The following is a 13,748-nucleotide window of genomic DNA, read 5'->3' as shown; positions in this document are numbered from 1 at the left end:
TTTTTTTTTTTTTTTTTTTTTTTTTTTATCTAGCTTGTTCCTCATCTCTCTTCAGGGCATCTTCATCAGACCCCAGGCTCCAGCCACCTCTTAACAGTCTTACAGAACTGTTTGGCCTGGGGTTAGGTCCAGTGCAGACTCTCCAAAATGTGTTAATCTTCTTCTTTCTGTTGGTCTTATGGCCTGTCCATAACTCAGCTTTGTCTCAAAGCCCCTTTCATGGCTGTTTAGAGCAGCTTCCAGTAGCCAAAGGTGGTGTGTATCTCATGGAGTGCCGCGCTCCTGTGCATGTGTGTGTGAAGTCTCATGCATTATCTGCTCTGGTGGGCTATGAGCAGCCCGTGTTCAGGTCAGGAAGCTCACTGGCATCCTCTCTGCCTCCCCAAATGCCTAAGGGAGTCCTAGTCACAGCCATGGGGGTACTGAGGCCTCAGTCCAAGGAGACAGGAGTACAGGTACATTGTTCTTCTTTGTACTTCTCAAAAAGGATCAAGACTCTGCATGCTCAGATCATTGAGAAGGACGCCATGATCAAAGTCCTGCAGCAGCGCTCCCGGAAGGAGCCTGGTAAGACAGACCAGATCTCCTCAATGAGACCTGCCAAGTCGCTGATGTCCATATCGAATGCTGGCTCGGGCTTGCTGTCCCACTCGTCAACGCTGAGCAGCACTCCCATCCTGGAGGAGAAGAGGGAGGACAAGAGCTGGAAAGGCAGCCTAGGTAACTTTCAAATAACACCAGCAACTCGGATATGCAAGTCACTGCTTAGAGGGGAGACAGGAGCAGGAGCAGGAAGGTGGGGTGTCGGACACAGATCATCTGGCCTAGCATGAGGTTAAAGCTGACTGCAGGCACGATGGGACACATTTGGAACAACTGCTTGTTTTAATCACTTTTGGGAACTAGTGACTTCTGATGTCCAGGCTCTATCGTTAAAATATGTAAGCCCTTATTCCCAATTTGCTACCTGACTTCAGAGATATTTGAGAGATAGTTTGCAGAGTTCCCAAGCGCTTGCGTTCAGCTGCGTTGTTTCAGCTCTCTGAAGGTGTTAAGTCTCCTTGAATCAGGATTGCTGTCCTGTAGTGTTGTGCCTGCACTAACATAACTTTTGTCTAGAATGGCTCAACACCATTTTTCAGAGAGAACGAGTTGTAACAGAGCAAATCAGAGGTGATTTAATTTTTGGGGGGTAGTTAAGACCCTCCCTGTGAGACTAAAAGACCCTGAAATGTAAATGAGAATCTGTTGCAGCTGATTTCAGAGTGTGCAGATTTACCCTGCCATAGATGTGCTGCTGCTTAGAGACGGGGAAGTAAGGTGTTAGTGCCTGCTTGCGTATCTTGGCATGCAGCAGCACGAGGATACTGCTGTTCTTCAGGTGCTTCAGCACCCAGTGGTGAAAGGTGCGATAGAAAGGTAAAATAGTGCTGTCTGCTGAAGCACAGAGCTCTTTCAGATCCCAGAGCAAGTACCACAAAAGAGTGCAGAACCGATACCAATCAGTTTTCTGGGATTGTGAAATTTCCTCCCCTTTTTCCCTGAAGGTGTTCTGCTGGGAACAGAATATCGCTCCGAATCCATTCCCTCCACCCCCTCTCCTGTCCTTCCTTCCACACCGTTGCTGTCAGCCCACTCCAAAACAGGCAGCAGAGACTGCAGCACCCAGACTGACCGGGGAAACGAGCAGAGCAAAGCTGCATCTTCCACTGCAGCTCCTACACCAGGACGACTCCCCAGCACCAGCCTGGCCTACAGCACAGACAAAACAGGTAACGAAGCTCAGCGGTTCTCCCAGAGGGTTCCCTGCCACTGACTTGCCATCAGTTCTGCTCTGCGGGACAGGCCCTGTGGGACAGTTTTTCCATTCAGAAAAACTGGGTTTAGTTTTTGTGAGGACAGATGGGTTTCAGAGGGAAGCTTGACCATGATCTGAGGGATCTCAAACACTCTGAAGGGAAAAAAAGCCCTAAGAGCAGTGGCATGAGCATGGACACAGTGGATGGAGAGGTATAACGAGATTTAAGTTTTGGAGTAGGTATATGCAAAATCCAGGATAGTCTCTGAGTCAGTGTCTACTCTGAATTGTGAGTAGCATGTAGGGTTTAAACAGCATATGAAAATGGGCTGTACAAACTGGCCATTGCGTTTTAGTAGGTATTAAAGCAAGGTGTACTCAGATAAGGGGGTGGGAGAAGGAGGAAAGGTAACTATCATGATAAAGCTGTCTCGTTATTGTTCTGTCCCAGTCGCAGGACCGACTTTGGTGTTGGCACAAGTAGATCCAGTTGACAGTGACTGTCACAGAAGCTGCATTTGCTTCCCACAGAGCTCTGAGCTGGCAAGAGCTGCTCATTTTCCAGACCACTCTGCCAAATCAATGCAGATTACACAACCTTGCCTCTTTTACTTACAGACACATTACAATTATGTTGTTCTTTATGGAAGAGTGAATTTGGCTGGTCTGCTGTGCATCTTGCCCGTGCTATGCTATTTAATGGGTATCAAGGGAGACAGGGGAACAGGTTTTGTGGTGAAAGTCTACACTGACTACATTGGCTTAAATGCAGTCACTCCAGTTTTATACGCCCTTGTGTATCAGTGGGAGATACCCAAAGGGAATTTGATAAAATATCTTTATTTGTCTGCCTTACATACCTGAAGAATTGAATTTTTTTAAATGAAATTAGGAGTTGTTAGCTGTCTTTTGGCCAATGACAGAAGCTGACTTTTAAAATGTTAATGTCATTTTTCTAACCTCATTGAAGTTACACCTTTGATTGTCTGTCTCTTGTTTTTCTTCATCACGTAGATGGGCCACTCTTCCACTCCAGCACTCTTGAAAGAAAAGCTCCTGTTCAGACCATGGGGCAGGACCTCCCAGATGGAGAGATGGTAGAATACCTCATCTGAAAGGCTGTACGAGGATCTGAGCTGGCATGTAGTAGCAAGAAATTTTTAAAAGACATTTTTATTGGGGAAAAAATGTAGTACCTGAGTAATAAAAGAACACTCAGCTGTTTGCTCTTGTATATTATGTCTCAAAAGTATGGACAGGTTAATTTATAATTTGTTCTAAATTATAAAAACCCATAACACTTGTTCTTTGAAAGTTTCCCCCTTTATTTTTTAAATACTGGATCTGGTAACATCTGGAGAAAAAACAAGAACTTAGGTGCACTACATCTGGTGTTTCATTTCAGTATTTTCAAAGTCTCTTAAACACAAGTACCTACTCTCACAGCTGTTGGTTAAATGCCTAGCTTGAACGCAGTAAGATGGGCATAATGGCCTTACAATGATCAGCACCAGGGACTTAGTTGTGAGCATCCTTTAATGGTTTTAGAACAGAGGTGTTCTGAGAAGCTTTTAGAAATTTGAGCTGTGATCAAGGGAGATTTCCCTTTATGCTTTCTCTTTACACTCAATGTAAGAACTCAGAATAGGTATTTCACATTCATAGGCTGGAAAGATTTCCATGTTCAGTGTGGTAATGCTTTTTGGTTTTTTTTTTTACTTCCCTAATTGTCTTATTTCTTTATTAAAAAAAAATTACTTCGGTGATTAATGTCACATTTCACATTTTTAGTTTCATTGAAAGATTTGCCACACTTTTATACTTAAGTACTTTTTCAATAATTTATACAGTGGATAGTAAATAATATATTGCATTCATGTTTTACGTAAATTAAAAAAGGAGAGTTTACAGGCTCAATTCTGATCTGTTAGATCAGATTTCTGCCATTGTAATTCCACTGAATTTAGTGGAGCTACTCCAAATTTACCATAGTGCAAGTGGCAAGCCCTGTTGCTTTTCAGTGTTAGCAACTTAAATCTACTGCATCGGTCGAGATCTTGCTCCGTAGCAGAGTTTTCTATAGTTCAAATGCCCGTTTACTTTGTATGTCCCTCTTCTTCAGAAATACTAGATTTGTTTTCATATAGCAAAGCCTCAGAAGCAGAGCTTTAAAGAGGAGCTCTGTGTAAAGTTTCAGATGGCAAATTATCTCCTTCCAAAACATTATTTTTCTTCATCAAACTGGGGAGAGCAGCTTAAAGAAAGTCCCAGAGGCATTACGGAAGAAAGTTACACATTTAAGTCAGGTTCACTTTCAGATTTTTGGGAACTAGCACAGATGCAGCAATGCTTTGGTTGCAGATGCTATAGGGAGATACTAAGACCAACAGAAGTAAATGAGTATCTTTTTGTTACTGTTTTTGCATTTTATTAAAATACTTCAATATTAATTTCTGTTAAAAACTACTTTTTTTTTAATTGAATGTTAAAATATTTAATTAGCCAATGGTTCCATGTTGGGAATCTGGCTAATCCCAGCTTTCTGTGCAGCATTAGAGTAGCCAGTTTTTCATTTCAGCTCATTTCACCCCAGAAATAAGGAAAATCAGCAATTAATCATTGACCCCAGTGAGTGAATGGTCCTCAGTTCCTAGTTAGTTGACACTGCTGTTATGGTGTCCGATCGAAATGGCCTTACCAGACCAAGAGATGTAATGTGAGTTTCCCAGTGGAGGGTTGGGAGGTGAAAGGAGGTGCCTTCCATCTGCTGCACGGGTGACACAGTGGTGCCTAACGGGCAGCCATGAGTTGGATTCTGTTTGTCTTCTACTGATCATCACTTGAAAAACAAGGAAAACACTTCCCATCATTTCTAGCAGGTTTGCTGCTTGTTAGTGTTCTTCAGGCTGTATTGCTAGACCCACAGAAGTTAGAGCTGGCAAAATGCCTTGGATAAAATATGAACTCGGTCTGAATAGCCTGGCTTTACCAGCGACTGCTCTAACAGGCAGCACAAACTTCCTTCTATCACCACTACTTAAGATGCTTCAGAGCTGCACTTTAAGGCTGTGAATGTCTCTGCCGTATGGGACAGTGTCTTTCTGGACAGAGCAGTAGAACTTCCCCAAGTGTATTCTAATAATCTGTCTGAATTAGTTCTCCACCTTTTTCTAGACAAACTGTTCACAGCCTCGTCGTTCTCATCCCCGAGAATGTGTTACATTTATTTCTCTTGGCTTAATTCCAGCCCATTATATGAAGTAATGCCCACTCTGGATGATATGAAGTGATTTCTCTTCCTCCTCCACAGTTGTTGAAAATGCAGGAGAAGCTTTTCTGATTAGCTCAAGGTGTCCATCTTTCTGCTATTTCAGCATAATTTTTTATGTTGTATTTTGTGGTTTGAGCAGTATGAAAGAAGGTTTGCAGCTGTAGGGCTCTGGATAAACAGTTCCAACTTGCTTGATTCACGTTAATTCTAAAACGTCTAGGGAAATTTGGATCCTTTGCAGATAAAATCTGTTTTAGAAAACTGATTTTCCCCAATTGATGCTGGCTGTTCAGCTGGTCTAGGTAAAAATAATTTGTTTATCATCCTTGCAGCTCATTGTTTTCAAACTTAATGCCTTTGTAATCTATTTTTACAAAGAAAAAAGGACATAATAGCTTTCTGTGGATAAAATGCAGATTATGGACAGTAACCATCTCCTCCAAAAATGGAAGCTAGGTGGTCTCTGACAGTCCAAGGCATCAGGGTTGCAAGAGCCTTAGCAGTTCTATGCCCATGGAAGTAAATTTGGAAGAAGATGGTGCAGTTTTATATTGTTTAGGTCAGGTTCTTCACCCTATTTTGTAGCTCTTCCAAAAGTAGAACCCCCAAAACTTTTGCTTTTGACATGGAAGTTTGAGGTCATCTTCCCGCGCTGACAAACTAGGAGCCATCAGGAATGTATTGTTTTCCTTGAGCTTCCTCAGAGCCATCCTGATGTGAATGTAAAAGAGCTGCTTGCTTTGAGGAAGATGTGTACTATAGTCTTCAGTCTCTCTGTACAGATTTTTATTTTGTTTTTAAACAGGAACTGCTTTAAGGAGACAAACTGCACACCTAGTTCCTTTTCCTTCTGTAGAGCTTATTTCAAGTAGAAAGTGATTTTTAACACAATGATTGCAATGACCTTCTTTGCAAACCAAAATTTTAGACTAAGAGTTTTTCTTAAACTCGGGTATTAGAAGCAGAATTGTAGCTTTTATAAAGAAAGCCACATATTCTCCTTTGTAGAGCAAAACAAGAAAATCAAATTTAGTTATTTTTCCTCTTTCCTTTCACTGCTTACAAAATGGCCAAACTCACAAGTCCTTCCCTTGGGCAGTTCCTTTGAGATTTAATGGCTCGGGGAACTGCCTGAGATCTAGAGGCTTTTGTTCCCATCTGGCCCGATGTTATTCTGAACTTCAAATAGCTCCTACCTGGCAGCTCTTGTGGGGTCTGGAGCAGCAGTTTTCTGTGGTCTGAGGACTCATGGGGATCTGCGAGTTGCTCCCCAAGAGTCTGCAAAGGGTGGCCAAGGTCAGCAAGTAGTGTCCGGGGGCTGAAATTCTTTCTGTGTGGTCTCTGCCTCTGTTGTCAAGTTTGTAGAGTGAGAGGCTGAAAACAGGTATTAGCTTGCTTTGGTTTTGAGGTTGCCTGAGCAAGGGGACTTGCAGGATTTGAGGCCAGAACCATTTCCAAGGACACCTCCTGCTCCAGGAGCCCACACCGATGACCAGCAGTGCGTGAGACGTGTAACAACCGTGTCCCGTGAGCCGTGACACCCGTACAGTGAATCCCCACCACCGTGGCTGGACGATGTGCTTTTTCCATTGCTTATCCAGTGGTGGCAACATAACCTCGGGGCAGTCAGGACAAGCAAAACCCCAGGGGTGGTGTGGCTTTCTCTCCCTCCCCACGAGGGCTGGCACAGGTTGGCCCGGGATTCACTGTGCTTCTCCACGCCACGGCCAACGGGTTTGCTCCGTGGAAAGAGTGAGGGGCTGTGGGGTGGGGGGATCTCTTTTCATGTATTTGTATAGGAACTGTTTTTTAAAAGCTAGCATTTTTATGTCTAGAAAGTTAAAAGACATTGTAAAATGTAATTGTACTGTATTTATGAAGAAAATACATTTCTTTTCAAAAAGATCTTACTGTAAGTTGGTCTGACTTCCAACACCACCGTCTCGTAGGCTTTCAGAAGCATTGTAACCCCTCTGTTTTGCACCGTGCTGTGCAGCCATACCGTTAGGGCTGTGCTCAACTATGGAGGTTTAAGAAAAAGGCAACTCTCTGCCCTCCTAACTCGAGCAGAACCTGTGTGAGCTCTGAGTTCTGAAGTGTTTGAAGACTTGATTTCATTCAGCTTGGGCTGTGCTCAGGGTCAGAAGTGGAGATGCTGGAAGAACCGGAGAGCGGTCTGGAGCAATGTAGCTTCCAAGCCTTGCCTGTGGGCAGAGCTGGGAAATAGCTGCCCTTTAGCTTTGGCTGTGGAGCAGGACTCATCCCCGAGAGGTGTCACTCAGGACTCCTGTCCTGTCATTTGGGTCTCTTCCACTTGTAGAGGAGGAGCTCTGGGGGGCAAATGGCTTCAACCCCGTTTCCCTTTCAGCAGGCTTGTGGTCTAAAAGGTGAGAAATAAGTGACCAGTTAGCTGCTTCCTCTTTAGGGTCCAAAATATCAAAGCATACATTAAAGTACTAAAAGTTTGCCATTTCACAAACTTAGAACACGTGTCAAGAGAATGATCTTTTCTATATAAATCTATATTGAAGTGAATTGTGGATTATTTTTTCCTCTCTATTTAAGCCATCAAGTTTATTTTGTAATTTGTGACTGAGCTGTTTTGTAATTCAGCTGTTGAAACAGCCCTAAAGTCTTTGAAGATTATGGCAGCTTTAATTCTAGGAAAGAAAACAAAAAAGTAAGTGTAAATACGCACTAAGAGATCTTGTAAATGTCTATCGTTGTTTGTAGTTAGCTATAAAAATATTTTGTGTGTTTTTAAAGAATGGACCCTGTGTTTTCAATTTTTTCTACTGATTTGCTTGTTTTGCACTAAATTATCTTAGTATGAAAACCTTATTGATTCTAAAACAAAACCAATCTTCATCTTATGCAGTCCTTGCTGCTGCTTGGCCTATGTCTTTAAGTTTTCAATGCCTACCTGGAGATTTGCAAGATAAAATAATTGTCATTCCATCTCTTCCCTTGAGCATCACTTGTTATTTTATCCTCTGCCGGGCCCTGCAGCTGCACACAACTCGGCGCCTGCACACCTTCTCAATAATCAGATTAACAGCAATTCCTCACCCTAACTTTGAGCTGCGGTGGCAGTGCCAGCCACTCTCCTTTGGCAGCTGGACCGGTTTTCAGATGTCTAAGGGTAACAGCACGTGAGTGACCTGCAGTCATGTGAGTACTTTCCACATCACAGTCTTCAACAGACCAGTGTGCTTTTTGTTCATGTATTTCAGTGCGTTTCGTTGCCTCCGGTTTCTCTCTCCTCCCTCCTCACGCTGTCAGAGGGAGGGAGCAGAGATCACTGGTTGAAAGGGGTCAGCCTTGATGCGTTTCCACTGTTGACTTTTGAATTTGATCTTAACCTAGTTGTCACCTCCCCTGCTTGCCGGTGCTGTGATAAATACCAGCTTGATACATCTGGGGGCCAGTGGTCAGTTTAGCACATCCACCCCCTATCCCTTCAGCCTTTTGATGTTGTTTCTATAAATCTCTCTGGCATACCAGAGCAGAAACAAGGAGACAAAAAAAAAACCAAAAAACAGCCAGACACACACACACAAAAAAAAAAGCTACAGAGGCTTGCTAATAGCTGGATTAACAAACCAGCTGTGGCCCGGCTGCAAGCGGGTGTGAGGGGAGGGTTTGGACATTTCACAACGCCCCTGTTAGCACGAGGGCTGGTCAGTGTGGCTGGAGCCAAACACCCACATCAGGCAGCCTGCAAAGATCTGGCTGTGACTCTGGGGGGGTAATTTGGGTTTTCACATCCCTTACCTTTCCTGGAAGTGTGTTGACCAGTCCAGTTGCACATAACCATCTCCCAGAGGGTGTCCCTTCCAGCTTGCCGCTCTGCTGGATTCATCTGTTGGACACATGCGTGGTAAAGACATCTCCTTCAATCCCACCTTCTGCTCCTCACCCTGCCAAGATTTGGGGCTTGAAAGGGGAGAAAAAGATTAAAAGGTTGTTTGGGGTTGGGTTTTTTTTTTTCCTGTCAATTACCTCAGCCTTTAAATGAAAGAGTCCCTTTGCTCCAAAACCTGGCCAAATCCAACTTTGGGGAAACAGCTGACTGCTACCAACAGTCCTGCTGCTCCCAGGGGTGCTGGAAAGGAGTTAGAAGTTAAAACAGGTCCCAAATATTGCACTACCAGGTGTACAATTTTATTTATTGCAAAGCATTGCTTATCATTCCTTTTAAATAGCTATGAAGAAAAGCAAAATTCTATAATAATGCAGGATGTTTCTGGAGATGACTCTCTGCCTCCCCTTCCTGCTCCCCAAGACAAAATTTGAGCATTTTATATTCCGGAATATATATCACCTTTCTCTGAAATTTGTAAGAAAGAGTAATATAAAATGGCAGCAAAAGGCTGGCCTCATAAAGGTGCCTTTAAAGTGATATTTACATACGGTGACATGTTTGAATGAGACAATCCTCACTTTGTATCTTGGAGGTAAACTTTAGAGGAAAATTTTCATTGATCTCCTGCCAAAAGGAGCACTAACCTTTAAATAGAAGGCCTTTTTATATACATAAATACATACATACACGCATAAATACATACAATATATGAAAGCTGGTAATTCTGAGAACCTCATTGTTCAAGATGAAATTTTCTTTTCATCCCTAGTCATTTTCAAAACATAATCTGTCAGTTTTGGAACTTCATTATTTCTCTACCAGTCTGTTTTCTTTTGTTGCATTTTAGAACAGAAACATGATAAGAAAGAAACAGTTCTATCTGCAGCATTTCAGTTCTTTATTTCAGTATTTTGGGGGGGGGATGATTGCTTTTCCCTTACTGATGGCCAAAGCAGGAGAGGACAGGGCAGGACTTTGCCTCCTGCCGAAGGAGCATGTGGAGACAGGGCTATTGTGGCTGTTCTTGCACTGAGCACAACCTGGCTTCATCCCCGCTGCGCTGCCGTGCCCTCAGCAGGGTGCTGGGCAGCACCTGGCCTCTCTCCTCGTTAGGTTTCAGAGTTAACGGGGCTCACCTAGGCTGCTTTTGCGCTCTGCTCCAGGCCTCCCGCAGCGTCACTGCGAGCACCCAGCGCAGGCTGGGGCTGGACTACTTCCATTTGTTTCTCATTTCGAAAGGCGTCGCATTCATATCACAAGAGCTAGCATCAATTTTTATTAAATTACAGTTTTTGGAGGTTGGCAGGAGGAAGCCACACGCTGGGGCTGCCCGAGGCTGAGGCAGAGCCCTGCCAGCCGGCAATGATGCTACACGGCAGCAACCCCAAAGGCACCCAGCCCTTTCTGCACCTCCAAACTGCAGGATTTTTATTTCCTTTATTTGAAAGGCTTTGGGTTTTCTGTGAGCACCCCCCAGGGAGAGGCTGTGCCCGCTTTTGGGAGGGAAACGTTTCTGCTGGGTTCCCTGCTTGGGAAAGCTCTCGGCGTGACCACCAGCAGCTCCTGGGCTGGGTTTCTTCTCGCTGCCCGCCCAGCCCTGACCCCAGCCCTGGTGCTGTCTGCAGCAGAAGGAAGAGGAAACCATGAGCATTTTCTTCCTAGAGGCAACCAGCATCAAAGGGGCAGCCTCTGACCAGGGCTGTGCGGCTGCTGCATCTGGCACCCTGCGTGCTCCAGGAACGCTCCCTTCAGCCCATCCTGCTCTGGGAAAGGCTCAGAAAATGTGGTAGGTCGGTTGATGGGTTTTTTCCAGATAAACTTTCATCTTCATTCAACTCATTCCCATCCCTTTGCCTTCCCCACACAAAGCTGAAAGCTGTCCGGACCCTGGTATCGTCCTCAAGAGCTTCCCTAGTGGGAAATGCTTACCCTTTTGATTCATCTCCATGATTAAATCCTGAGTTGATGGAAAGACCCCAGCTCTGAGCAAGCGCAAGGGAGGTTGTGTTTGAGCATCTCTGCTGCTTTCCAACCTGCAGCAACGCATTCAGGGGCTAGTGGAGGCTGCTGGGTCTCCTTCTGATGGCTTAATCAGGCAGTGAAACAAAGTTTCCCGTCAGAAGTCATTTACAGAGCACAGGATTATGGTTTGCACAGGCTTTGGTATTTTAGATGCTGAATAGTTCCAGGAATGTCACTTCCAGGGGGGGAACAAAGCAGTTTCTGCCCCAGTGTGGGTCCCGTCTCCCCAGCCAGGCAAGCCCCGTGCTGGGACAGCTGAGAGGGCACCAGAGGCTTGGAAAAAGAGAAAACAGAAGGATTGGGAATTGCTTAATTAGAAACAGTTTTCTCCTTTAATGTTCCGCAATTACTTTGAGGTCAGTAGAATTATTAGTATTATTAATCACTGAATTTCCAGAGAACTAAAGTTAATGGTACCATAATTGGGGCATACCGTACAGCAGTAATTGCTAAGTGCCAGCAGGCAGCTAATTAAGTCTTCCAGCCCTTCTCTCTAGGCAGATCTTACTGCTTCTAAGTCTGCATCGTGGATAACTCAGCTGTGGAGGGTTAAAAGTTGGAGTTAGTGCACCAGCAGCTGCCCAGGCTGAGGCTTTCAAGGGCTGTGCCCACATTTCCGACCATGCCCATCACATCTCAGGCCACTTGCCTTCAGCTGGCCTCGGTGTGTGTCCCAAAGTGGGCAAGGAAAGGTGCTTTCTTGGTGATGTGTGAGGTCCTCCAGGTGGAGCTCGGCCAAGGTGCTGATGTTTTGGTCCAGGACAGGCTGGGAGAAAGCCGTTCTGCCCAGGTTTGTTGCTCAATGAGGTTGTTATCGCTCTGTCTGCAGGGAGCGAAAGGGGATTTAGGTAGTAAAGTATGGCCACGCTCTATAGTGAGGAAGGTGAAAGGCACCTTAAGGATAAGGAGTGAAGCACAGCGGGTTTCAGGGCTCTGAGCTAAGGGATTTCCCACTCTGTCATTTGAAGAGGGAGTTCCTTTTGGATTTGTTAACCCTTGGCAAGTCTCTTAGCAGTAGAGCCAAGCCTCAGCCTCTTGTGGACATACTGTACTATCACCCACTGCTGCTGCAACCCAGCCCATCGTGGCGCTGGGACGGAGGATTTCCTGGGGTGCCTCAGGGCCAAGAACCAGAAGAAAAGACAAAGAAGAATGGAAGAAAACAGGTATATTCACTAGTCCTGCTCTCCCCACTGTGGCAACCCAGTGAGCTCAGGGTTAAGATGAAGGGTGAGCACTCAGAGCCCGGGGCGTATGGGACAGACATGGAGGGCTCCAGAAGACACACCACCATTTCAACATCCTCCAGAGCAGCTTGTCCAGCTCTAGGCTACTCAATAACACGTGAGACAGTCTCCCACAGCCAAACAGTTTGACCTCTTGCACTGTGCCTGTCCCCAAACACCCACCCCTTCTGCTGAGGCTCTGGGGCAGGTGCCACTCTCTCACCAGCTGCAGGGAATCACCCCTTCCCCACAGGTCCATCCCCTGGCTGTCCTTGCAGGTGGGACCTTGTCCCCTTCGAGCCCCCAGTCCTGCCCTGGGCTCTCCCCAGGTGCCGCAGGTTCTTGCTGGCTGTGGTGAGCATCATCTGCCGTCCCTCCGTGGTAGAAACTTCCCCATGTCAATGCCTGAGTGCTTCCAGCAATTTGAGAGCACGTGAAAATGTTTGCATCCTAACTCTGGAAGGAAATAATCATTGCAACGTAATTGCATTAGTGCCAACCACAAATTACCGGCGAGTGGAAAATGAGGAGGTTAAAGCTGACTAAGTAAACAATACAAATTAAAGCTGCAGCAGCCGGCGTAGCCATGTGGTACCAATAAAACTCAGGTTTAACCTGGAGAGCCAGGACAGTTTCAGGACACTTGTGTGGACACGGTGGGTGGCGTCTCCTCTCCCCCGTGTCCATCCCCAGGTGAGTGCTGCTGAGTTCGCTTGTGACTCTGTGGTTACAAACCCAAAATCCGAATTTAGCCCATCCCACAGCCTGTTGAGAGGATGAAAGCTCAGTTTCTGTTGCATTTCAGACACACGGTGTGGTGAGGCTGAGCAGCCCTGCCCCGGCAGCTCCCCTCCTGTGCGGCCACTCGCTGCCATCACCCCCCAGTGATGCTGCGGCTTCAGGAACGGCTCCCCAGGCTTGGGCAGAAAAAAAAGCTGCTTATGGAAGGGCTGAGCAAACCAGGCTTGAACCCACCGCGCTGCGCATGTGTCGGGAAAGGCTTCAATGCTGGACGTGTGTGTTTATTCTTTATAACTATACACCAGGGGTGCAGGGCACTGGGGATGCCTGATCCAGGCAATGCCAACAAGGAGATGCTCTGCCCAGCTCCTCCTTGCAATGGCACAAAGCTCAGCCCGTCCTTCGCCAGGCAGGTCTGTCCGTGGGCATTAGCCAGCTTTCAGGCATCGGACCAGTGAAAAGCCACGTGTTCCAGTGTCCAGCCCATCAGGCAGACTGGAATGAGCTGGGACAGGTCACGCCAAGTGTCCCTTGTCTGCGGTGGCTGCACTGGAGGCACTGCTGGAGAAGCCCCTCTGAGCCTGCTGGGCCTTTTCCTCCTTTTTTTGTTTGTTTTTGGTTTTTTTTTCTTTTTCAATGCGAAGGAAGGGAGGAACGAAACCACATGTTTGGGGAGGTCAGGGATGGATTCCAAGAAAGTTGTGTTCTGGGTTAATGTTAAACATTTCACTGGCGCTTTGTCTCCACATGTGTGCATTGCTGGTCTTTGTTTTAAGCCAGCCATAGTAGTTATCCCACAGCACTGGGTGCGTTTTATCCCAATCC

At 45.8% G+C, this 13,748-nt stretch overlaps 1 protein-coding gene across 9 annotated transcripts in view; it reads left to right on the top strand.

The window, feature by feature from the left end:
- Positions 1-6,974, top strand: part of AMOT (angiomotin) — a 66,335-nt gene extending 59,361 nt beyond the window's left edge. For all 9 annotated transcript variants that reach the window (XM_014955241.1, XM_014955243.1, XM_014955242.1 and 6 more), the window contains exons 11-13: positions 488-720; positions 1,548-1,772; positions 2,813-6,974. In XM_014955241.1, the coding sequence (XP_014810727.1) occupies positions 488-720; positions 1,548-1,772; positions 2,813-2,913 (559 nt within the window). In that variant the 3' untranslated portion in view covers positions 2,914-6,974. The remainder of the gene's footprint in view (positions 1-487; positions 721-1,547; positions 1,773-2,812) is intronic.
- Positions 6,975-13,748: the final 6,774 nt, after the last annotated feature.

The sequence above is a fragment of the Calidris pugnax genome, unplaced genomic scaffold, assembly GCF_001431845.1.
Source record: "Calidris pugnax isolate Ruff unplaced genomic scaffold, ASM143184v1 scaffold38, whole genome shotgun sequence".
NCBI classification, from domain to species: Eukaryota; Metazoa; Chordata; class Aves; order Charadriiformes; family Scolopacidae; genus Calidris; species Calidris pugnax.
Note: the sequence above shows the minus strand (reverse complement) of the source record. Positions and strands in the feature narration are given on the sequence as shown.